Source organism: Ovis aries, chromosome 15 (genome assembly GCF_016772045.2).
Source record: "Ovis aries strain OAR_USU_Benz2616 breed Rambouillet chromosome 15, ARS-UI_Ramb_v3.0, whole genome shotgun sequence".
Lineage (NCBI taxonomy): Eukaryota > Metazoa > Chordata > Mammalia > Artiodactyla > Bovidae > Ovis > Ovis aries.
In genome coordinates, this window is record NC_056068.1 from 75,492,538 (window position 1) to 75,517,941 (window position 25,404).

The 25,404-nt window shown below is 41.6% G+C and overlaps 2 protein-coding genes across 12 annotated transcripts in view; one reads left to right on the top strand and one right to left on the bottom strand.

The window, feature by feature from the left end:
• Positions 1-1,525: 1,525 nt before the first annotated feature.
• HARBI1 (harbinger transposase derived 1) lies at positions 1,526-14,312 on the bottom strand. Of its 3 annotated transcripts, none has more exons than XM_004016440.5 (3): positions 14,212-14,312; positions 12,437-13,250; positions 1,526-6,553 (listed from the first exon to the last, which is right to left on the bottom strand). In XM_004016440.5, the coding sequence occupies exons 2-3, from the start codon at positions 13,104-13,106 to the stop codon at positions 6,174-6,176; spliced, it is 1,050 nt and encodes a 349-aa protein (XP_004016489.1). In that variant the 5' UTR covers positions 13,107-13,250; positions 14,212-14,312; the 3' UTR covers positions 1,526-6,173. The 3 variants fall into 3 exon arrangements, with proteins under 3 accessions (XP_004016489.1, XP_011951735.1, XP_042089406.1); XM_012096345.5 differs by having other exon boundaries at positions 14,128-14,312; XM_042233472.2 differs by having other exon boundaries at positions 14,013-14,312.
• A 344-nt stretch (positions 14,313-14,656) lies between these two features.
• Positions 14,657-25,404, top strand: part of ATG13 (autophagy related 13) — a 47,234-nt gene continuing 36,486 nt past the window's right edge. For 8 of the 9 annotated variants that reach the window (XM_012096347.5, XM_012096350.5, XM_012096349.5 and 5 more), the window contains exons 1-2: positions 14,657-14,975; positions 15,337-15,449. The gene's annotated coding sequence lies outside the window, so the exon portion shown is untranslated. The remainder of the gene's footprint in view (positions 14,976-15,336; positions 15,450-25,404) is intronic. The other variant, XM_004016443.6, reaches the window with a different exon arrangement.

Consider the following 25,404-nt stretch of genomic DNA (forward strand, 5'->3'; position numbering starts at 1 on the left):
TGAGTGCAGTTGTGCGGTAGTTTGAGCATTCTTTGGCATTGCCCTTCTTTGGGATTGGAATGAAAACTGACCTTTTCCAGTCCTGTGGCCACTGCTGAGTTTTCCAAATTTGCTGGCATATTGAGTGCAGCACTTTCACAGCATCATCTTTCAGGATTTGAAATAGCTCTACTGGAATTCCATCACCTCTACTAGATTTGTTCGTAGTGATGCTTTCTAAGGCCCACTTGACTTCACATTCCATGATGTCTGGCTCTAGATGAGTGATCACACCATTGTGATTATCCGGGTCATGAAGATCCTTTTCGTACAGTTCTTCTGTGTATTCTTGCCATGTCTTCTTAATATCTTCTGCTTCTGTTAGGTCCATACCATAATAATTTTTTCTATTTATTCTTTCGATCTCACCATGTGGCTTGAGGGATTTTAGTTCCTCAATCTGGGATTGAACCCAAGCCATGGTGGTGAAAGTGTGGAGTCCTAACCACTAGAGGGCCAGAGAATTCCTCTACATAATTTGTGTTTAATTTAAGCAGAGATACAATAGCATTATTGTTTTGCATTGTATCATTTCCCTATTAAAGCCTTTAATAGTTGTTACTTTAAACAATTGCACAATATTCTGTTGAGAAGATTTACTGACCATGCTCCCCATTTTGAATATGTATGTTACTTCCAAACATTTTCCCTGTAATTGCATCTCCTGCAAAGAGGCAGCTATAATCTTATTATTTATGATTAGGACCTATTACACATAAACAAAAGAGCAGGGAAACAAGGCAGAGGTTTATTTCTCTGTCATGTAAAAGAAATCCAGAGATGCACAGCCTACAGTAAGGTGCGACCGCTCAGCATCAGGGACCAGGCTTCTATCTTGCTGCTGTGACATCTTCAATAAGTGGTTTTCATCTTAGGTCCAAGACAGCTGCTCAAGCTCTAGTTATCATGTCTACATTCCAAGCAGCAGGAAGCTCAAAGAGGAAAGGCATGTCTCCTAGCCATAAGGACACATCTTGAAAATAGCACAGAACATTTCCACTTACATTCCACTGGCCAAAATAAAGTCACATAGCCACACCTAACTAGGAATTTGTCTTTACCCTGGGAAGCCATGTACCCATGAAAATTCAGGGGCAAGAGGACCCTGGAGAAGAAAATGACAACCCACGCCAGTATTCTTGCCTGGAAAATCCTATGGACAGAGGACCCCGGTGGGTTACAGTCCATAGGGTCGCAAAAGAGTTGGACTCGACTTAGCAACTAAACAGCAATAAGCAGTCTCTGCCAAGTTCCTGGAGCAAGTTGAGTAGCAGGCAAACTAATCTTGTTTTGCTGTTGTCTCAGGGCTGGGCTTCTACTCCTAGAATACATGCTTTAGAGAAGCTTCTTTCTTGGAGAGGCTTGTGGGGCTTAAGTATCTAAAGCTACAGCCCACACTCAAACTTGACCTATGCAATGACTTTATTTTGAAACCTTGATTTCAATGAGGAAAACTAAACAAACTAATTTCAAGGCGATAGGAAGCTTTTGGTTTTTCGAATCTGGAGACTTTTATTTTGGGGAAAACACTTGAAGGCTATGCAAATATAAATCTAAAATCCACATCTGAAAATGCAGATGTTCGAGAAGCTGAGGTTAGACTGCTCTGTGAAACCAGGGAAAACAGTTTTTATTCTGCAGGCAGAGCTGCATCTTTACAGAAAAATTTCATTAGAGAAACTGCTTCAAGTGGGACAATAAACCATTACTTATTCTTATCAAGTCTATTGGGGCAGAAGAGAAGATAACAAAAGAGCCAGGGCTGAAACCCTCAAACCTGGAGAAATCTTCTCACGCTGGAGGGAGACCTGAAAAAAGCAGCCCGATCATCCTGGGATACATAACACAGACACCTTCAACTTGGTGTTAAAAAACTCAACGACTCATTTTATGTTGATTGTTCATTATTGTATCCTGGTAGGAGTCTTCTGGAGGAGTCACCCCCTTGAAAATAAGAGGAGGCTTCCCCTGAAGCAGGGTGACCAACTGTCCCAGTTTGCTAAGGACTAAAGAGTTTCCCAGGACACAACAGTTTCAGCGCTAAAATCCAGACAACAGAGGGCAAACCAGGAGAGTTGGCCACCCTAAGAATAAACAAAGCCGCTGTCAACCGTGTGGAAAAATTTGGAAAGACTAAACCAGGAATGAGGACTGGGACTTACTGACCTGGGGGAGCTGCTTGTGATAAAGGGCGAAGGGAAGGGACAGGAGAGAAGGGGAAGAGACCGTTCCTTATGTTGCTATGGGCTCTGAGAAATTTAACACACTGGGTGGTAGGAATCAAGTCTGAAGAGAGGGTGAGATAACTCTGCAGCAGTACCACGAGTCATCTTATTAGGAAGCCCAGGAAGAGGGGGCTTCCCAGGTGGCTCAGTGGTAAAGAATCCACCTGCCAAATAGGAGACACAGGTTAGATTCCTGGGTCAAAATGATGAGCCAGTCAGAGGCTCTGCTGTTACAATCCTATTTTGTTCTTTTGTCCTCTGGTCTTGGCACCTTGGGATAATGGACACACTGCAAGCTGGACAGTAAGGGTAGAAGCAGTGTAGCTCCTGGAGGAGCTGCCAGGAGAGTTCCTCGAACAGCAACTAACCATTCACAAAACAGTAGCAGGCTTTTCCTTCTCTGGGATTATTTACATAGGATCAATTTCTAGTAGTGGCATTAGTCAATGGATTGAAACATACGCACATTTTAAGACTCTAGAATGGCACCAAGCTCAGTCCTTCTATAAAGACAGCTGTATACGTAAAGGCTAGATAGTCTCAACAGTATGAAACTGCATGTTTTGCTGGGCAAACATGGAGATTCCTTTCCAAAGGACTTTGAAATTTACATCCTATGATTTCAAGGTCTAGTTTGCTTTTACCATATAATATCAGGGGATCTCATATCTCCTATTTGTTTATCATGAAGTGGGATCTTAGATGGTAGCCACATTTTTAAAAAAAAGCCTGTGAATTTTATGTGTTGGATACCTGGAGTGTCCCGTCTTCAACTCATATTTTCTCTTCCTTTCTGCACTGCCATTCATACTTAATGCTGAGTCCATGTTCTCTTATACTCACAATTTTGTAAAATCTAGGTGGGATCTAGGGAGCAAAAGAGCCCTGAGGATATGTGCATGCACAGGGGTTAAAACCCCTGCTTTCTTATTTTCTTGACTTCCTCTTAACTTCCCTTCCATTTGCTAGGGAAATCAGCAGTTAAGCTTAGCTCTTGAGTTTTCAGTTTATTATTTCAGGTAGGGATATAATCATAGTATGTCTATTCTCTATCTAGCCTCTATTTTACTCCTCCTCATCTCTTATAGTTTCATATCTGATCCTATTAAGATTGTGACTTGTTTCTTTGTTCCTAAATTAGATGAACTTGCTATAGATCCTTTATAGTCCAGGAAAGGAGTTCCATCTCTGCTCACTTCATTTTAAACTAAGAATATGTTTATGTTCCCTCATTTGTATCATTTGGAACTGGTAAACCGATGGTGACCCAATATTGTAGTTTTTCCTTAGTATAACCTGAGACTTCGGCTGTTTTGGAACAGCTAAGGGCAAATCTGGAAGACTCTCAGGCTGGCCAGATGGAATCATCTATGGGAAGATGAAGCTTACATAAGGGAAAAATCCTTGACTCTTTCCCAAAGCTATACCACGAAGATACTATATATCCACAATAAGGCCCTCAACAGAAGACTTTTCAGGCACTTATACAAAGCTCCTATGAGGAAACCCTTGGTAATGTGGAAATACAGATCCAGATCCCTCCCTGAGATCATTTTGGGTAAAGTATAACTATGGACTGAAAAAAATCTTGGCCTATAGAAATCCAGATCCAAAGGAGATTAAAGGAATAGATTTGAACAGTTACTCGGTAGAATTATGAGGGAATGAAGTGCTCCTGGGGAAAAACACTGCCAGCCAATATTTAGTCTGTTTGCTAAGTCGCTTCAGTCGTGTCCAACTCTGTGCGACCCCATAGACGGCAGCTCACCAGCCTCCCCCATCCCTGGGATTCTCCAGGCAAGAACACTGGAGTGGGTTGCCATTTCCTTCTCCAGTGCATGAAAGTGAAAAGTGAAAGTGAAGTCGCTCGGTCGTGTCCGACTCTTCGAGACCCCATGGACTGCAGCCCACCAGGCTCCTCCGCCCATGGCATTTTCCAGGCGAGCACTGGAGTGGCTGCCACTGCCTTCTCCGTTGGTCTGTTTAGCACAAAGAAAGCACTTTTGGTGTGCAAGTAATAGACTTGAAAGTGCTAATGAAATCACCCCTAGACTGTTCTTCCCATTGAGGCTTCCTGTCACCAACTGATGAGTTAAGTTGTAAAAACCCCAATTTTCCTTTAATGTAGGTTTTGAAGGCTAAAAGGCTAGGCCCTTTTCAAGATTACACTCCACCTTGCCACTTAACATGCACAGGTGGCAGTTAAGCCTTTTCTCTTGCAATATTCATAATGGAACCAAAACTTTATAGGGAAAAATACCCATCTCAGGAAACTTGGAAAGACAGAGTTAAAATATTGCCTTATGAGGGAGACAAAGCAAGCCTGGGTCACAAGCTAAAACTTCACAAAGAAAAAAAAACACATAACCAGGCACCTCACTGCATAATGACTAGAACTTAAGTTTCCAGTCTCCTCTCCCTTGTCCACTCCCAGTTCGATGATGTCACTATACTTGTCAAGCTCCACCTCCTGCCAAATGGACCCACTCTTTATAGAGTAGGATGGTGATGGGAAATAGCATTTGGAGTAGAAATAAACAGCAGATAATAATCCATAATTGTTTTTAATCTTGAGGCTGAGTCACCCTCGATTTATTTCCAAATTTCTTCTGTCATCAGCTGTTCATTTCTTTACTTTGAAAATCATCAGATTAACACTGCCAGAGGCAGGTAGGAAAAGATCCAACAGGACAATTCAGAGCGATCACATGGTGAGTGGTTGAGAAACCAGGAACAAAACAAATCTCAGGAAAGTCTCTTTTTTGTCCCAGCAAAGGCACCAATGTGTGAACCTAATTCACACTCTCATTATTCCAATCGGGTTATTTATATATCAGTATAATTTTAGAATAAGACTTGGTGGGGGATTATTTATTTCCTGAGAAATTCTGTCCATCACTTTGCACACAAGATAATTCAGGTAAATCTAACTTCAGAATTAATTTCAAATCAAGAAATTATATCTCTTACCTCTCTTTTTTTAATACTTTATTCCCTAAACTTTCCTTCTGAACAAGGAATTTCAAAGCAGAATGGCCAAATGGACATTCTAACATCCTGAGCATAAGAAATGTGATCCATTTAGATGGGGACTGTCTAAACCTGGGTGAGTGTCCTTTGCCCATCAATCTATCAGTCTTTAGATCCTCCGTGAAAGTGTAAGCTTTCTGTTTTATCTATATTTGACTTGTCTTTTTTAAGCTGACTGAATTCCTAAACCCACTTAGCCTTTAGCACCTACTCAGGGTTGGAAGTAGGAGATTGGAGTCCAGATGTTCTCCCTGGGAGCTAGGTCCAAGTCAGCCCAATTACCGCAGACAGATTAAGATGGAGGTTTCAGGCTGTCCCTCACAGCCTCTTAAAAACGCACACTGCAAACTCAGATTAGAAGCCATTTACTTATGTCAGAAGACCATTCCCCAGCTGAAAATCACTCTTCACACTTGCTTCATATTATGTCTACATAGGTAGGAAATTAGAAAAGCTAAAATACGATCCAAATAATTCAGGACAAATATCGCTTTCTTTTGAAATCTCTAGATAACTGCAACAAACAAAAGCGTTCTGTCTGGCTAGATGCTGTTTTCCTCATTGATTCTGTTTTCCTCATTGATTCTGTAAGCATGATATAAATGTCTACGACCAAGGAACTTTCAAATGAGTGAACGGTGCTAACCTGGTGTTCAGTGCATAGCAGGGAACTGTTGGTCTTGGGGGTTTCTGTTTAGTTAATAAATTTGCAAATGAATCAAGATATTCTGGTGTTGACCCAACCCTTCTAAAACACGCAGATTATACGTCAGGTGTCCACACACTCAGTCATGCTAGACGATGGGACCGTGGAGGGGGTACTGAGAGGGGAAGTTTGTCACAGCTCCTGGAAAGCCTCCCTCCTCCCCACCTTTCACATTAGCTGAAGTGAGTGAGCATCAGCTCTTGACGGATGCGATCAGCCTCCAGGTCCAATGACTCCATGTGCTCATACTCCTCCTCGGGGGGCTGTTCCACCGGGCCGGTCACTGGAGAGGACCACACATCCATCCCGTGCTCCAGGGAGATGTTGTGGAGGACGCAGCAGGCCAGGATGATGTGGCTGGACTTCTCTGGGGAGTACTGCAGTGCCCCCTTGGATCCATCCAGGCAGCGGAATCGGGAGCAGAGCGTTCGGAAGGTCTTCTCAATCACACTGTGAGTTGCGGAATGGGCCATGTTATAGCGATATTCAGCTGGAGTTTCAGGAATGTGAAGTGGGGTCATGAGCCAGGTGCGGAGAAAGAAGGAACTGTCACCTGTGGGGAAGGCCCAAAGAAATCACAGGTGTTTATAACTGGAATACAAACAAAAAAAGAAAAGCCAGGTGCATATACAGAGAAGGGACAAGAATACGTAACTGTTTCTGGAGCCGAAGCAGAGCAGGGAAACAGAGAGGGAAATGCTGTGGCATAGAGAAGGCATGTCCATGTCATGAGCAGGAAGCCAGGCGTCTTGGCTGGGAATACCCTCAGCTAAAACCAACAGGGAAAAAAAGCTGACACGGCTAAAGAAAGCTAAGTCTGATGGAATGTGGGACGGAGGTGAAAGCACTAGAGAAAATAAAATTCTTGAATATTCTTTTTTTCGCCGTGATATGTGGCTTATGAGATCCTAGTTCCCCGACCAGGTATTGAACCTGGGCCCCCAGCAGCAGAAGCACAGAGTCCTAACCACTGGACTGCCAGGCAATTCCAGGATTTTCTAAATTCAGAGGTATTGTTCTCTAATAAAAAGTTAGTAGAAACTATCACATAGCAAGCCAATCTTTAAAATCTCCACGGACTTCCCTGGTGGTCCTGTGACTAAGACTCTGCACTCCCAATGCAGGGGGCCCGGGTTCAATCCTTGGTCGGGGAACTGGATCCCACATGCCACAACTAAGAGTTTGTATGCCACAGCTAAAGATCCCCTGGGCTGCAACCAAGACCCAGAACAGCCAAATAAATAAATATTTAAAAATAAAATAAAACCTCTAAAGAGCAAGAGCACAAGAGAGAAACAGGAAGTTCTGCCAGAAGACCTCAAAACATTTGTGAGGAAAAAAATCTCTGACTTTACCATTAAAATGTCAGGTGTGAAGGCACTACCAGGGGATTTCAGAGGATTTTATAGACAATAATCATTCATTCTTCCAGTGCTCAGAAGAATAAAAGTGCCAGCAGAGATGTTCTGCCAACCTAGAAATCACACTCATTAGAACCACACCTTTGTAACAGAGGAACTGGTAGAATTTCACATTAATAAGGAAAGCATAAATATAATGATGCAAATAGTAACAGTCAGGGATAGGGAGGTAAAATCAGAAGTCAATTAAAATAACATATACAAAGCATTTCCTTTAAATGGCTTCTGTATCAATGATCCCGGGAAGCACTAAAAAAAAAAACTGGTGCGCAGCGTCCCATTACAATAGCACAATGTTTCTACAATGTTTACTTGTCTTGAGTCACTAAATTTGGAAGGCAAAATGTCTCAGATAGAAGAACAAACCCTTAGAAATTTGAGACAAATAGACCTAAGGAATACCAGCTTGCATACTTGCTGTGTTCCTCACCCACCATCAATTTCAGTAAATAGTTATGGACTGTTCAGAGAGTGCTAGGCACTGTTCCAAATATATAGAACTCCTTTCTTTTAGGAGCTTACATTTCCAAGTACTGGGTTAACCTTAAATGCAGCTTTTTAACTAAAAACATTACTGAGATACTGACATATAACACTATTAGTTTTAGGTAGACTGGATTAACTTTAATTTTTTTAATTTATTTGTGGCTGCCCTGGGTCCTCATTGCCGTGCGCCGGCTTTCTCTGGACATGGTGAGCAGAGGCTGCTCTCTAGTTGTGGCTTATGAGCTTCTCATTGCAGTGGCTTCTCTTGCTGCGAAGCCCTGGCTCTAGGCACGCGGGCTTCAGGAGCTGTGGTTTCCTGGCTCTAGAGCATAGGCTCAACAGTTGCGTCACGCAGGTTTAGTTGCTCTGTGGCACGTGGAATTTCCCCAGATTAGGGATCAAACCCATATTTCCTGCATTGGCAGCTGGATTCTTTACCACTGAGCCACCAGGGAAGCCCCTGGATTAACTTTAAGTATCTGAGATATCAAATATTTTCAAATTGTATATTTGGCTGACTTCTTTCCTCCTAAGTACAACCTTCTTTAATTGAACTTGTCCCTACCAAATACTGTATATAAAAAACTGATGTTGTAAGTCATAATGAAAATAATATCTATGACACTGAATACCTACTATGTAGTAGGCATCGTATGATCTCTTTTCCAATCCCAGCTCTGCCAGGCAGATATCATTGAACTCATTTTATAAATGAGAAAATAAAAATATATGTCGGCCATCCTATGATCTGTCAGGCACAGGAAGAGGAAGGAGCTGGTCAACTAAATGCTAATCATGCCAGAGGCAGAGTCACTAAAACAATGGTATAATGCTGCAAGAGACAATTAAAAACCATTTAAGATGGATGTCGAGGGACTTCCCTGGCAGTCAGTTGTTAGGACTCTGTGTTTCCAAGGCTCGGGGAATGCGGGTTTGATCCCTGGTCAGGGCACTACGATCCCACATGCCTCGTGGACAACAAATAAATAAATAAATAAATAAAAAGACGAATGTGAAAACACAGACATGCTAAATATTTGTTAAATGTCACTCTAAGAAACAGTATGAGCTTTAATTGGGTAAACATACAAGACCAGCTAGTTAGTGGTGACCTTTTTATAAAACACCTCATCACCATTAACTGGTTATAATCCAGAAAGACAGACACTCAGGAGGGGATTAGGATCAGAATTGCTAAACAGATTATAATTGCTTATATGATCAGTCATCCAAGAGACATTCTGGCAGAGCTTACCCGAAGCTGCTTAACAGGACTAGGTCAAGAGCTGAAGGAATAACTCAGGCTGAACGGTGTGTAGGAGCAGGTACGTTTAGAGAGGAAGGATTAGCTGATGCCCTCTGAAGGGGCAGACAAGAATGAGGACGTGAAGGGATGACACCCAAGGTGAAAATACGCTCAACAAACAAACGAAACCCAAGGGAGAACCACAGCTAGTTCTAGGTTTAACAAATCTAGCACTGCTCTACAAATCTGATGGTGTACTTAAGATACAATCAGGCATCTTATCTCTCTTTCTTTTTTCAACATCTTGTCATTCCTCGGAATCCTGACAGTTTTCCCTACATGTGAGACCAGTGTTTTCCAACCATCTATTCATTACAAATGATTTGGGCGACCTGTTAAAAATGAAGATTGGATTCTTTTCTTGAAGAATCTCATTTCTGAAGCCTGAAGTGGGTCCCTTTATTTTAAACAAATTTCCCAGATAGGGGACTTCCCTGGTGGTCCAGTGGTTAAGAATTCACCTTGCAATGCAGGGGAAAAGGGTTCAATCCTTGGTCGGGGAACTAAGATCCCACATGCTGAGGGGCCGCCTGTACACTGTTACAGCGCAGCCGGTACTCTGGAGCCCATGCTCCACCACTAGAGAAGAGCCCATGTGCCCCGTGCCTCAACTAAGACTTGACGCAGCCAAAAATAAAGAAACACATTTTTAAAATTCCCCAGATAACTCTTTTTGATTTGGAAAAATTGTGAAACACTACACTAGTTCACGTTTTCAAACTAGCTTGCCTGTTACAGCTCATGGAGGCTTTTCAAAGGGTCTGTGGTAGAACTGAGGATACGAAAGGAATTAATTTCCACAGCATCAGCTTCTGTGGGTGTACTTCCCTGGCATCGTTAGTGTCTAGCATGTGGCCGGGTACCAAAACTGGCCTTAACAGACATTTGTTAAGCGTGGTTGCAATGTTTCCATCTCTCCTACTTGCACTCTTTCTGTCAAGAGGGCAATCAGAAAAATACATAAAAATTTGTCCAAATTTTTACTTATTTTCAACTATGTCCTGTAAACAACTGAAAAACTACTTTAAAACCATAATTCCAACTGAACCTGGGGTCCTCAATTGTGAAGGAAAAGAAAATCAGTAATTGGTTCATGACCTTGAAGTCCTAGTGAAAAGACCATTTGCCAAATAGAGTAACTCCTCACATGATTCATTCTAAAAAAAATAAACACAAATGTTTGTGTTTACGTGTTCTGTGCCTTAATTTCCTCTTCTGTGAAAATGCTGACATTAGCATATAACTCCTTAAAAGTTTTTATAAGGATGAAGTGAGATAATCCAAGGCAAAGTACTTACAAGATCGCCTAACTTGGAAGTGCTCAGTCATTCCTAGCTGGCTTTAGAGTTAGGGTACCCAGGTGATGTCATAAGAAATCAGCTTGGAACCCAAGTACTTCCCCAGCTGTGGAAGAAGAAGCTGGAAGAGACATTTGCAGTCTTTCCTTCTCTTCTTGGTATGAGTTGTATGAGAATAGAATTTAAAAATTCAGAGTAGGCAAAAGGCGGGATTAAGACAAACATCCAGTAGCATAATGAGAAGGTGATGCACTGGCAACAGTGTGTAGAAGCAACAACTGAAGAAACTCAGTTGAGTTCCCAGCTGTCTCCCGTGGTGCCCTGGCAGCTCGAAACCAGCCAGTATGGCAGCAGTCTCTCTTCACCTGGAAGGGGGAAGGGTTCTTTTTCTTTTTTTTGACCACCTTGTCAGGCGTGTGGGATCTTATTTCTCTGACCAGGGATCAAACCTGAACCCCAAGCATTGGAAGCACAGAATCTTAACCACTGGACTTCTGGGAAAGTCCCAAGGAAAGGTTTTTCTTTAACTGTCAGTAAGCACATTAAAGAAAAAAAAATTCCTGAGCATCTATTACATGTGAAACACTGTGTAATGAGCATGTGCAGTGCAGACTGGCCTCAACAAACCAGGTTAAGATTCATGCTTTTGTAAGAGAGGTCTTCAGATGCTTAATGTGCCTCTCCATCTCTCACATATGTTGTATACAAGATAACCCCTGTCTTGTTGCTCACATAAAGAACAGTCCTTTAAAAATAAAACAAAAAGAGAGCTGCCAGGCTTGAGGGTTTCATCACTGCTAACTAACTATATTCCTCTCAGCTCTACAGTCACATTGGTTTGCACTGCTTTGTACTGAATGGGTTCTTGTTCTACTCAGATCATTAAGCCTGGCTTTCCGAGGGCACTTAGGCAGTCAGGTCTATGGAGCGAGTTTCCGTAAGAACTGTATGAGTGCACTGTCTACTGTCATTTTCATATAGACATCACCGATGGCAAAAAGAATACATTTATACATTTGCACAATACTTCAGAGTGAACTTCCATATATATTCCCTAATCCTAACAATAGATATTACTGCCCTTAGCATTACTTCCACTATTTTACAGATGATAAAAATGAAGGCTCTGGGACTTCCCTGGTGGTCCAGGGGTTAAGACTCCATGCTCCCAATGCACGAGACCCAGGTTCAATCCCTGGTCAGGCAACTCCATCCCACACGCCTCAACAAAGATTCCATGTACTGCAACTAAGACTGGTGCAGCCAAATAAATTCTAAAAAGTTAAGGCTCAGTTGTATGAAGGTACTATATTCAACCAGATCTGCACGGATAAGTACTTTGACTTTAAGGGGAATCTTTGTTGTTGTTGCTACTGTTGTTTGTGATTACAAAATACTGTTGTTATGCAAGTTCCTGGGTGTAATTTTATTTTACATATTTCCAAGTATGTTCCTCCAAGATAAGTTCTTAGAAGAACTGAGTCAAATCATATGTTTTTAAATGTTAGTGTCTTTTGGGACTTCCCTGGTGGTCCAGTGGTTAAGAATACACCTTCCAATGCTGGGAACTCAGGCTCGATCCCTGGTCCAGAAACTAAGATCTCATGTGCCGAGGGGCAACTAAGCCCACATGCAGCAACTCCAGAGAGGGCCCTGAACCTAGAGAAGCCCTCACACTGCAAGGAAGAGCCTGTGTGCCCCAACTAAGACCCCACACAGCCAAATAAATAGATAAATATTTTTTGATGTTAATAAGTGTCTTTTAAATGTTGATTAAAAAAATTAGGGCTCAGAGTTCTCATCCGAGGTCGTGTTGAAAAGAGAACGGGACTGAGACTCAGGTCTGTAGACCTCCATATTTCATTCTTCTGTCCCAAGTATCTTTTCACTATCTACAGAATGAAGCATTTATACCTCAGACTTACCAAGAAGCCAGCTCTCTTTGTGCATCCCAGCTTCAAACTGACTGCTGAGAGAAGACTGCTGTAGCACAACACAGTCTTGGAGGCTTCCTGGCCAGCTTGTCTCCACAGTCATCAGTGCCCCTCTGATGTCACACACCATCAGGCAATTTAAAGAATGAAGACCTTTACGGTTCACATAGGAAAGGTCTTCAGCATTTGGTGCTTTGATTGCTACATGCATACAGTCAACCACCCCTATGACCCCTGGTATCCCTGCCAACCCATAGAATTCATCCTTCAGAGCCTGCACAGAGGCTTCATCACCTGGAAAGTGGATGAACTGCGAAGCTCTTTCCACAAGCGCTTCGGTGACGTTGGCAACACATCGACTCATAGATGCCTGACTGATTCCAATAGCGTCTCCCATCCGAGTCTGGAAGGAACCTGAGGTATAGAAGCCCAGGGCTGCAAGGATCTGTGTCTCTGGGCTAATAGCCCTGGATCTCTGAGTAGGTCTAGACAGGCTCGCCCCCAAGAGCTCCACCAAGTAATAAATGAACTGTCGTGGAAACCCATACATGGACATCAAGTATTCATCCGTCACATCATCCAGCTTAAAGCGGTCCAATGTCCGGTGACCTCGGCCATATAGCAAGAGATCACAGTCAAGTACTGTTATTGGTATAGCCATGGTACATGTAAATGTTTCTTTCCCTCTGCTACTTTTCCTGAACTCTTTCCAGTGAAGATGCTGATGAAAGAAAGTATTTAAGGAAGTGTCAGAATTCAACGGCTGACCGTCATTTAAGCGCCTGTGGTATTTATAATCTTCTCTCTGTAAAGGTTAAACAAAACAAAACAAAAAAAGCAAGACATTAGAAACTCACCAAAGACTTTAAAGTGATTCAAAGACCACAACAGATTCTTTTCTCAAATTTCCATTTTGTTCAAGCAAAAGGTGCTATAACTGTTAACTCTGGGTTTTTCTCCACTAACTCACGACCACAGGACGGGCTTGCCTTGGCTTGGAGAATGGGAGTTGAGTATTGGTGGCTCATTTAGTGCCTGCCTGGTACTTGAACTGCTTTCCTCCTAGCTCAGTTGGTAAAGAATCTGCCTGCAATGCAGGAGACCCAGGTTAAATTCCTGGGTTGGTAAGATCCTCTGGAGAAGGAACTGGCAACCCACTCCAGTATTCTTGGCCTGGAGAATCCTATGGACAGAGAAGCCTGGCAGGCTACAGTCCATGGGGTCGCAAGAGTCGACATGACTTAGCAACTAAACCACTACAACTTGAACTGGGAAGAGCAAAAGGTTAATGGAGGTGATGGCATAATTATTCACAAAGTAAGAGGTCTGCTCCTAAGTAGACAGGCCACGAAGCAGGTGACAGACGTCATAAGTACTCAGGACAGAGATTAATCACGGCGGGATTCATGACCCAAACCCCTCTGGCTCCACAGCATAAGTAAGAGGTAAAGAGACGGGGCTTCAAACCCGTCTAACAGGGAAGAAGGGGCAAAAAAAAAAAAAAACGCCCACGACCCAGGCTGGTCGATGGAGATTACGTGCTCTTAACAAAAGGCTTTCTCCTCACCCCAAGAAACCCAAATCGTGAGGCTGAGAGCTAGGAAGCAGAGAAGATCAGGCAGGTGGGAAGGAAGGCGCAGAAGAGGAGGCTGGGAGAGCGAGGGGCTGACAGGCAACTCCACCTCAAAGGCTTTGAAGAGCTGACTTAGAAGTGGATACGGAAGTGTGATGGTCCCGGCCCAAGTCAGCCGAGGCCGCTCACCCACCTCTCCGCGGCTGCCCGGTTACCCGTCACACTCCCCAACCACCCAGCCGGGCCCGGCCCGCCTCCGGAACCTGCGGCGGAAGACGAACCGCCACGGCGCTCAGTATAGGCCCCGCCCCTCCGCGTCAGTGCCCGCCCCGAGCCGCGTCCTCTCTGCTGCCGCCGCCGCGACCTGCGATTCGTTAACGCACATTCCACACACGGCCCAAACTTGCGCGCTCTTCCAACCCCTCTTCCTCTCGCCGCTGTTTACGCCTTCCTTTTCTGAGACGCTTGAAGAGATTGGGGAGTCAGACTTGTATGGTAAGGAAACCAGTTTTTACGGGCACATCAAAGAGGAAGAAGATTAAGTAGGGCATCCACGTTGTAGCGAAAGTGCGACTGATGTTAGGTAGCTGTACTTCCCCCGTAGCCCTCTTCCTCCCCCGGCCGTCACCGAAGCGGATGAAAACAAACACTAACGATGGCGGCACTGGGAAGCGACCGGCGGCTGGGCTTAAGGCAGGACTGATCGCTTGAGCTGTGAGGGAAGCCTTGAAGAGAGCCTGGTAGACGTGAGTGCGACGACTCGCGCAGTCTCGGGAACGAAATTCCCGAGGCCTGCGAGCCACGAGGCTTCCGAGGTGAGAGGTATTATCTGCGACCCGTGCTGTCCCTGCAGCTCCGGAGCGCGGAGCCCTCAGCCAGGAGACGCAGCTGGCCGGCCCCAGGCCCCGGCCTCCGTAATGAGAGCCCCGAGCCACTCTCTGTGTCGCAGCTTCACAGGTACTAACTTGGGGAGGGAATACGCCCCCGGGTCTCTCAGCGCCCCCGGGTGGGAGGCTCTGGATCTGCGGCCTGTCGGGTACCTCCTGGCGAAGCCGAAGCCTGCTAGCTGTAGGTCAGTCCTCTGAGCTTTCGTTGGGAAATCGGGTCAGCGTAGGCCCAATTGGCCCTTGATCATTCCCAGCCCTTACCAAGATCCCCAGAGCTTTTGACTGCTTTCTCAGTTCTTTGGGTTAAATTGTAAGGCTTTTCTGGAGGGAATTTGCGGGGCCACACCTCTGTGGTTGGGTGCCAGTATGAAAAAGATAGGTTTTAAGTCAATCAAGATTTGTTGAGTGCCAAATATGTACTCCGCGTGTAGGTGAGGGAGACTGTTGACTAGTGAAAAAAGGGACCCAAGGTTCACGACTCTCTTACTGGCAGTGGAACGACCTGTGGAAACCTGCGATCCATTCTCATTAAATAAATCTCTGGGTAAGTGGCCAAGCACCTTCCTGGGATTCATCACTAACTTATCTCAGTTTTCACTTTCCCAGTCAGTTATTCACCAAGTTTTCCTGATCAATTCATGTAGCGTTTCATTTTAGTATTTCTTCCTCTTCTGGCTATCCCACAGCCAGAGAGAGAGGGGTGGAAGGTGGGGCGGTGGGATGGGGGAGAGATACGAATGAACGAATATATGAAGAACAAAAGTACCTATTTTCTCAGTATAATTAGTTTAGTAAGTTTAAAAGTCATCTCCTAAGGTGATAGAATTTATTGAACACTTCAATGGGAGATGTGCAGTAATATAATAAGCAACAGATCCTTTCTTTACGCTAAATTAACTCCAGGTTATTGTGCATTGTTTTATGTGTTAGTCCTTTTCAAAAAATATGTGAATATTGTGGCTCCAACTGAATTATTAGTTTTTCTTTGTTTCTTTCAACTCCATTTTTCAGCTGAGCAGAAGTCTTGTTAAATGCTTGTGGAATGGAATCCTGAGTTAGTATTTTACCTAGTGGATGATGAATAAGTGCTAAAGCAAGTGTCATATATTCTGATCTGTATAGTAGAATGTATGTGGTTAATTCTCTTGCTGTTTTCAGGAGAATTGGATCTAAAGTTAAGACTGCTGTGGCAACTTTTGAGATTTATATTTCATGAAAGTTGCAATTACTGTACTTACCCCTAACAGTTCCTATTGTATATTTGTATTTTTTTTCCCTTGGGTTGTTATTAAGATATGCAAAAACTACAGGTCTGCAGCTATTAAATAATCCAAATTATATATTTTTTTATTTAAGGCCTAGGAATCAGCTGGACACAGTTCAGTCTTACTATATACACATCCTGGGGTTGTACTGTATGGAGGTACAGGGCAATAATCTCTTTTTTTCCATTGTCTTAACTTGCTTGCATCCACCCAACTGCCTTAGTTTATGACCTCCATGACCCAGAACAGGGAGTCCATAGTCTAAATGCAAAAAGAAGTCTAAGACATTAGTATTGAGCTTCCAAAGACCTGATTATACAGGAGTGAGTTTTCAAAGATAATTTTGACTAATCAGAAAATGCAACCGCTGTAGAACTTATTGCTCTCACTTGATAAAGTTCATTACCGATGTTCTGCAGTTACATTTTGTTCCAATTGTAGTGGAAGTTACTTATTTTGGAATTTTCATCTGGAGGGAATTTATTTAATCTTAGTAATACCTGGAAATCCCTAAAACTTTATTTTTAAATATTTATTTTACTTTTTAAACACTTTTTACTTTATTATAGAAGAGATGAAAATGACATCATTACACTATGGTTGGAGCACTGCTTAGATCCCAGAGAATGAAGAGTTCACCTAAAAAATTCCTCACTGTTATGACCCTTTATTATTCAGCTTAGGTGTTTTTCTTTTTTAATGAAAAAAGGTACAGAAACTCACTGACAAGAAATACAAGCTAGTCAGGTAATATTTGAATTACCATATTGTTTAAGACTCTTTTGACTTGTTTGTTGACTTGAGAGTCTTAAAATATGTATACTAAAAGTTTATTCTTGGAAAAAGCTTACCTAAACTTTATGTGTGGATGATTTAGAAGTAATTTCCAATTTTTGGTGATGAGTTGAATAAGGTGAATTTCCATAGGACACCGTCTTTTCTTGCATGGATTTAGTAGAGGAGAGGGTTCATGGGGTTTTGATCTTCGCCTCCTCTTTGTCAAATCATAGACTACAATAAAAACGGCAAGTAGTCACTGATGGTATAAAGGCAGTGTAGCCAAGGAGAATACAAATAAGACTGGCTAGTCCTCTGTGACCAAAGGGAATAGAGCAAGTTTTCTTGGGAATTCTCTAGCGGTCCAGTGGTCAGGACTCTGAACTTCCCCTGCAGGAGCCATGGGTTCTGTCCCTAGTGGGGGAACTAAGATCCCTCATGCCACACAGCAAACAAACAAACAAAAAAAAGAAACTTAAAAATTTAGGTTTTAAATCTTAAAAGTTTTTTAAATCCCTTAAAAGGACTTAAAATTAGTTTTGAATTGTTTTTAACTGTAGAGTAAATGTGGACCAGTTTACTAGTGAAATCCCTGAAATGCCAGAGTAAGTGGGACCAGAAATTTGTTTTTGCCCTGGTCGTGTCCCCCCTATGCCCTTGGTTACAAGCGATGGGATAAGAGGATAAGAGGAAACTTCCCCGGCGGTCCAGTGGTTAAGACTGAGCTTCCACTGCAGGGGGCATGGGTTTCATCCCTGGTCAGGAGACTAAGATCCTACATGCCCTGACACAGCCAAACAAATTAATAAGAGAAAGGATAAGATTGTGAATCACCATTACATAGAAAAACAACCAAATTAACATGGAATAGTTAATCTGTCAATTGTATCTTAGTAAAAGTAAAGGTAAATAAAGAATGTATAAGCAACCTAGATGTCCACCGACAGATGAATGGATTAAGTAGTTATGGTACATATATACAATGCAGTATTACTCAGCCATAAAAAGGAATTAATCTGAGTTAGTTCTAGTGAGGTGAATGAACCTGGAGCCTGTTAAACAGAGTGAAGTAAGTCAGAAAAACAAATATCATGTGTTAATGTATATATATGGAATGTAGAAAAATGGTACTGATGAACCTGTTTGCAGGGCAAAAAGAGCGGCTCAGATATCGAGAACAAACTTATGAATACAGCGAGAGGAGGACCCGGATGAATTGAGGGAGTAGAATAGATAATGGAAACTTGCTGTATAACACCGAGAGCTTAGCCTGGTGCTCTGTGACAACCTAGAGGGGTGGGATGGGGTGGGAGGTGGGAGGCAGAGGTTCAAGAGGGAGGGGACATCTGTGTACCTATGGCTGATTCATGTTGTTTTATGGCAGAAACCAACACAACATTGTAAAGCAATTATCCTCCAGTTAAAAATCAATAAATTATCCTCCAATTATAAATAAATAACATTTTAAAATATTATGTAAATTAAGAAAAGGAATTTAGAGAAGTGATAACCCAGTATTCTTGTTTTGGAAAATACTGCTTTCGCATTTGACTTTTGATTCATACAAATATAAAAGAAAGAAAGTTAAAAATCGTATTATACCCTCAGGCTTAAGGTTTGTCCCCAGCCTCACCTTTCTTCTCTGTTGCCCACAGCTATTAGGTCTTTAAAAGATACTAAGTTGAGAAATACTTGTAGAGGTTTAGAAGTCTTGTTTTAAGTATAAGCTTAAGGAGGTTTTTACCCTTTATTTCTGTTGGATTTTTCAAGAAATCAGATATTGGCCTTATTTATTCTTTAGACTAGTTTTTAAATTGTTCATAGTTAATCAGACACAGCTTTTATCTTTATTCCCACCTCCCATTTTCTGTTGGTTTATTTTACTCTGGTTTCTTAAATTGGATACTTATTTGAGGCTTTTGTTTTTTTAGTTATAAATGCATTTCAAGCTGTAAATTTTCTTCTGACTTCTTTGTCTCATTTGTTGTCAAATATTCTTCATTTTGTTAATTTCTAGATCATTTGTAACTGGTTTTTATTTCAATATTTATTATAAAAAGATTTCTAATGTATACATAGTTAACTTTTTATTATGTTTCTAGTTTGCTTGGAAAGAAAATCTTTTAGATGGTCAAGAACGTAATCAATTTATGGTGTCCCTTGAACTGAGATCCCTCATGCCACACTGTGTGGCCTAAAAAAAAATTTTTTAATAAAAACAAAAAGTCTATGTTAAAAATTAGAAAACATAGAAATTATTTTTTCAGTGATCAATGTTAACTTTTCCCAGTTTTAAGGGCTAGAGATATTATCTGGGATCATTTTTGTATGGTGTCTTGTATTATTCAGCTGTTGCTTTGAAATTATTTACCTCTTCCTTTCTTTATTGACTGCCTCGTCTTAATCCAGTGTTATCACCACTCTCATCTGGATTACTGGAATGTCTTCCTAGATGGTCTTCATCTCCCCTTCTCTGTAGTCAGGTTAATGTCCTTAAATTGTTACCTGTAGAAGAATTTCCATTGACTCCCTCCTGATAGACTGTTAGTCTCTTTTGCCCACTTTTATGTCTCCCTACTAATGTGAACTGATTGTACTTACCTAATTTATTTTGCTCTACCTCTTTACATGAAAATCCTCAGCTATACAGTTCCTAATTTGCTTCTCCCTCTTTCTTTTTCCTCTCCCATCTGGGATTCCAGTTACACATGCTAGACCTTTCCCTGTGTCCTTAGTATCTCAGATAACCTCACGTATCATTTTGTACCTACTGTCATGATATAACTGAACACCTTAAATAGTACCCTTTCACACTCAAAAGTATCCCCAGTCTGTGGTCACTCCTTATCTCTCGTACATTCTCTCATACACTCTCTCATACACTTTTCCATATTTCCCATCCCTTTGTCTCTCTATGCTTTGTTTTGGATATTTTCCTTCAGTCTATATTTCCTTTCAATATTTCTATCTTCTGCTGATCTGATCTGCTGTTAGACTCAACCACTGAGTTCTTAAATTAGCGTTTTTTATTTTTTAGTTCTAGAGTTTCTGTTTGGTTCTTTTTATAGATTTTTGTTCTCTGTCCAAATTCTCAATTTTGTCCTTCATTTAATTGAACATATTGCATCGTGATTTTGAGGTCTGTGTTGATAACTGTTAATGTTTCTGATGTCTTTTGGATTTTGGTCATTTGTGTTTGTCTCCATGAGTGCCTAATTTACTTTAACATATGCCAGAAATTGTATATGAAAAATCTTAGAGATAATTTGGGGCTAGGATAACACAATTTTCCTTCAGCAAGAAATTACCTTTGCTTTTGTCAGAGGCTAAGGGCCCACCTTATTCGACACCGTTGAAGCTGAATGATGTTTAAAACTTTCCACATACAAATGAACTACAGCTGTGTGCAACTATTATCAATGATGCTCATAAATATAATATTAATAGTAAATGAAATAAATCAGACACAACCATTTATATGAAATTCTGAAACAGGTAAAGCCAGTCTGTGGTGACTGAGTCAGAACAGTGGCTTCTGTTGGGAGGTGATGGCTGAACGGAGACCCTGGGGGAGTCTGGGTGCTGTTGTGCTGTGCCTCATCTGTGTGCCAGTTGCACTGGTGGGATTGCCTTGTGGAAGTTTATCAGGTTGCAGTCTAATGTATGTACACTTCTCTGGGTGTATATTTTCAATTAAAAAGCTTACTTTAGTGAAAAAATTTTCATAATAAAACTTAAAAAAATTAGCTTGAAGACTTACAAATTACAGCTACACTGGTTTTCTGAGAGAAGAACTATCCACTGTTTTTGGAAATTAAAAAAAAAATTTAAATACAGCAACAGCCTTTTTATCTGGGTTATTTATTATGGGTTAAAAGGGAAAAGAGTAACAAGGAAATACAAGAGAATTATATGTTAACACAAAAACTTGCCCATGAGTGTTCTTAGCAGTATTGTTCATAATAGCCAAAAAGAGGAAGCAACTTAAATGCCCATCACTTGATGAGTCAGTTAACACAATGTAATCTGTCCATTCAGTGGAATATTCAGTTCAGTTCAGTCACTCAGCTGTGTCTGACTCTTTGCGACCCCATGAATCGCAGCACTCCAGGCCTCCCCGTCCATCACCAACTCCCGGAGTTCACTCAAACTCAGGTCCATCGAGTCGGTGAGGCCATCCAGCCATCTCATCCTCTGTCAGCCCCTTCTCCTCCTGACACCAATCCCTCCCAGCATCAGGGTCTTTTCCAGTGAGTCAACTCTTCGCATGAGGTGGCTGAAGGACTGGAGTTTCAGCTTTAGCATCGTTCTTTCCAAAGAAATCCCAGGGCTGATCTTCAGAATGGATTGGTTGGATCTCCTTGCAGTCCAAGGGACTCTCAAGAGTTTTCTCCAACACCACTGTTCAAAAGCATCAATTCTTCGGCACTCAGCCTTCTTCACAGTCCAACTTGTACATCCATACATGACTACTGGAAAAACCATAGTCTTGACTAGATGGACCTCTTTTGGCAATTAAGCCATAAAAAGGAATGATGTACTGACACATGCTCCAATATAGGGTGAACCTTGAAAATATGCTCAGTGAAGGAAGCAAGTCACATTTCCTTTGTGAGAAAATTCCAGAATAAGCGAGTCCATAGGCATAAAGTATACTAGTGGTTGCCAAGGAGAATGAGAAGGGGAATGACAGATAACAGATGTGGGATTCTTTTCAGTGTGATAAAAATTAGGGGATGGCTGTACATCCCTATGAATATACTAAAAATCACCAAACTATAAACTATAAAACCGTGAATTTTATGGTGTGTGAGTTATAACTGTTAAGAAAAGCTATATAAAGTGATCCTTTAAAAAATTTTGACCCACCACCTTTCCCAGCATTCTAAATCAACATGTTTAACAAGTTCACAAGTAAGCATATTTTCTTCTAGGGTGCCAAATCTCCTACCTCCGATGTGTAGGCTCTTACATTGTCTTGTTCTTTTGAGTTCTTGGTGTTCTATTTCCATGGGCAATCCATAAGTTTTTAAATTCTGAAATCATCTAGCTAAAAGTTGGAAGGAAGGGTTATAAGTGGCCTGGCTGTCAACAATCCAAATCTGTGAAAGTTTCTCTCAAGGCTCCTTCAAACTTTCTTCAGCCTGTTTCTAGGGGTTTCGGTGGTTCTAAACAACTTTTTAGGTTAGTTTCTTGGCTTTCTGTTTCCTTACTATTCATGTAGGTGATATAAATTTTGGATCTTATATCTTTGTACCTTACTGACTTATTCTTTTGAAGTTTTAGAGTGACTTCCCCACCTCCCAACCTTGCCCTGATAGATGGCAAACCTGCTTATTGCTTCTCTAGGGTCCTTCTTGGAGAAGGCAGTGGCACCCCACTCCAGTACTCTTGCCTGGAAAATCCCATGGACAGAGGAGCCTGGTAGGCTGCAGTCCATGGGGTCGCTAAGGGTCGGACAAGACTGAGCAACTTCACTTTCACTTTTCACTTTCATGCATTGGAGAAGGAAATGGCAAACCACTCCAGTGTTCTTGCCTGGAGAATCCCAGGGATGAGGGAGCCTGGTGGGCTGCCATCTATGGGGTCGCACAGAGTCGGGCACGACTGTAGTGACTTAGCAGCAGCAGCAGGGTTCTTCTGGTGTCTGATCAAGGAGCACTTGACTCTGGGGTTTTATGCAGGTTTCTACCTGCTTACAAGCTTGAGTTATGATGGCCCACCGGCTGTAGTCGTGTTCTCATGTGTTCATTACAAGAACCTGAGCTTGCTCCCCATAGGCCTCAGGTCCCTGTCATCAGTTTTCCCTTATATTGATGGCTTTAACTCACCTTTTCTCTGGAAGCTGCAACTTTTCAATCTTTCTAGTTTAGCTGGGTATCAAGACCCTTTTTATTTTCATATTTTATCTGCATTTTTATGTGCTTGTAGTGGCAGGTAGTGGGGGCGACTGATAACATCAGGTCAGTCCATATTGCTGTCAGACCTCCTCCTCAAAGATTTTAAGCTCATGTCTGTCATAGTACAGTGCAATAAACTCTATGTCTCATTTACGCTCAAGGCAAGGATATCCCGTGATGGGATCTTAGAAGTACAACTAGAGCAGTCATTCAGATGTTTGAAAAATTGTATTTTCAATAGGTCTACAAGGAGATATAAAACTTCTATGCTGGGTGAAAATTAGTTAAGATCTTTACCCTACTATAGCCCATTTGATGAGAATGAATTTTGTTTCTGAATTTAAAATTTTTTGAAAAATGAAAGGAATACAGAAAAATTGTAAAAATATAACTGAGCTTTCATATACTCTTCAGCTTGGTTCACATGCAGTTCTCTCTTGGCCACACTGCTTTACTTTTCTCCGTCAGTGTCACACAGTGTATAACAGAGTAATACACAATTTCTTTTTTCCCCTGGATTCTTGAGGAAAGTTACTTTAGAGTAACTTTTAGAGTAAGAACATGACCAAAGTGTAATTGTATCAAATTCAAGAAATGTAATATTGATGCAGTGCCCTTAGTAGTATATAGTCAGTATTCAAATGTTTCCGAATAGTTTTCATACTGTCCATTATAGCAAGTTTAAAAAAAAAGTCCTGGATCAAGGATTGCGTTTAGTTGTCATACCTCTTCTATTGCCTTTATTCTATAACATTTCTTCAGGCTTTTTCCTACATTAAGATTGACAGTTTTTGAAGAGTAAAAGCGCCTTATTGTGTACAAGTTCTTGTCTTGCAATGGAAGCTCATCTGGTTGCTTCCTTGTGGTTAGGTGTGGGTTATACAACTGACTAGAAAAGTCCCTAAGTGTCATGTCGTTCTCGCTACATCACATCAAGACAATGTAATGTCAGTTTTTCAGTTGTTGGTATGTTTCTCTGATTACTTTATTAAGATTGTGTTCACTGATGACTCTGTAATTAATAGTCATCCACATGAAGACTGATAATATACCATTTGCCAACAAACACATTTTCATGCCATGAATTTATCATCCCCTGGTGATTTGCTTGAACCAGTTAGTCCTGCAGTGGTTGCAAAATGGGTGATTTTTCTAATAATTTTTATTTCTTATACATTTACTAATTGGCAGTTTACAGGGAAGAAGTATCTTTTTGCCCCCATTTATTATAGAATTGCCTCTGAAACCAGTGTTGGAGAAAATATGAAAATTCTTGCTATATAATAATGACTATGGCAAGAAAAGATTATCTCTGCTCTTTCACAATGTTAGTTGAAGAAGTAAATGTAAAATTGTCAGTTTTAATTTCGGTGTTCCCCATACTTACATACTGCATGAGAAACATAAGTTTAAAAACACTTGATGGTAGAAAGTGTTATTTAAATACTTTTCAATCTTGAAAATGTTTGTGCTAAGCGTTTGTCAGCAAAAAAAAATTTTTTTTGTTAAAGGCAAAAGCATCCTGTTATCTCTGTAATAGTTTTGAAGTTACTATTCTGTAGAGTATTGTGAATAGAAATAGGCATTAAAGAAATGTGAAAGCCGTATTGATAATATGCCAGGAGATGTTACTCAGAACAATGGAATTTGCTTAATAACATTCATCCGTAAATCAAGGAAACTTTCACTCTTTAATATTAGAGTGGTTCAATATATAAATTTGTTTAAAAAGAAAAAAAGCTAAAGTTGTCTAAGAGAATTAGAAGATAAGCTACAGGGGCTTCCCTGGTGGTCCAGTGGTTAAGAATCCAGCTGCCAGTGCAGGGGACCTGGTTCGATCCCTGGTCTGAGAAGATCCCACATGTTGCAAATCAGCTAAGCCCCTGAGCCACAACTGCTGAGCCTGCTCTCTAGAGCCCCCGAGCCACAGCTGCTAAACCCACGTGCTGCACCTACTGAAGCCCTCATGCGCAGAGCCTGTGCTCTGCAGTAAGGGGAGCCATCACAGTGAGAAGCCTGTACACCGAAGTGAAGAGTAGCCCCTGCTTACTGCAACTAGAAAAAGCCCACATGCAAACACTAAGACCTAGGACAGTCCAAAAATCAAATAAATAAATCTTTTTTAAAAAGAAGAAGCTACAGAATGGGAGAAAATATTTGCAAAAGACATATCTTTTAAGATAACAATGAGTTACCATCTCACACCTATTCAGTTCAGTTCAGTCACTCAGTCGTGTCCGACTCTTTGCAACTCCATGAATCGCAGCACGCCAGGCCTCCTGGTCCATCACCAACTCCTGGAGTTTACTCAAACTCATGTCCATTGAGTCGGTGATGCCATCCAGCCATCTCATCCTCTGTCGGCCCCTTCTCCTGCCCCCAATCCCTCGCAGCATCAGGGTCTTTTCCAATGAGTCAACCCTTTGCATGAGGTGGCCAAAGTACTGGAGTTTCAGCTTTAGCATCAGTCCTTCCAATGAACACCCAGGACTGGTCTCCTTTAGAATGGATTGGTTGGATCTCCTTGCTGTCCAAGGGACTCTCAAGAGTCTTCTCC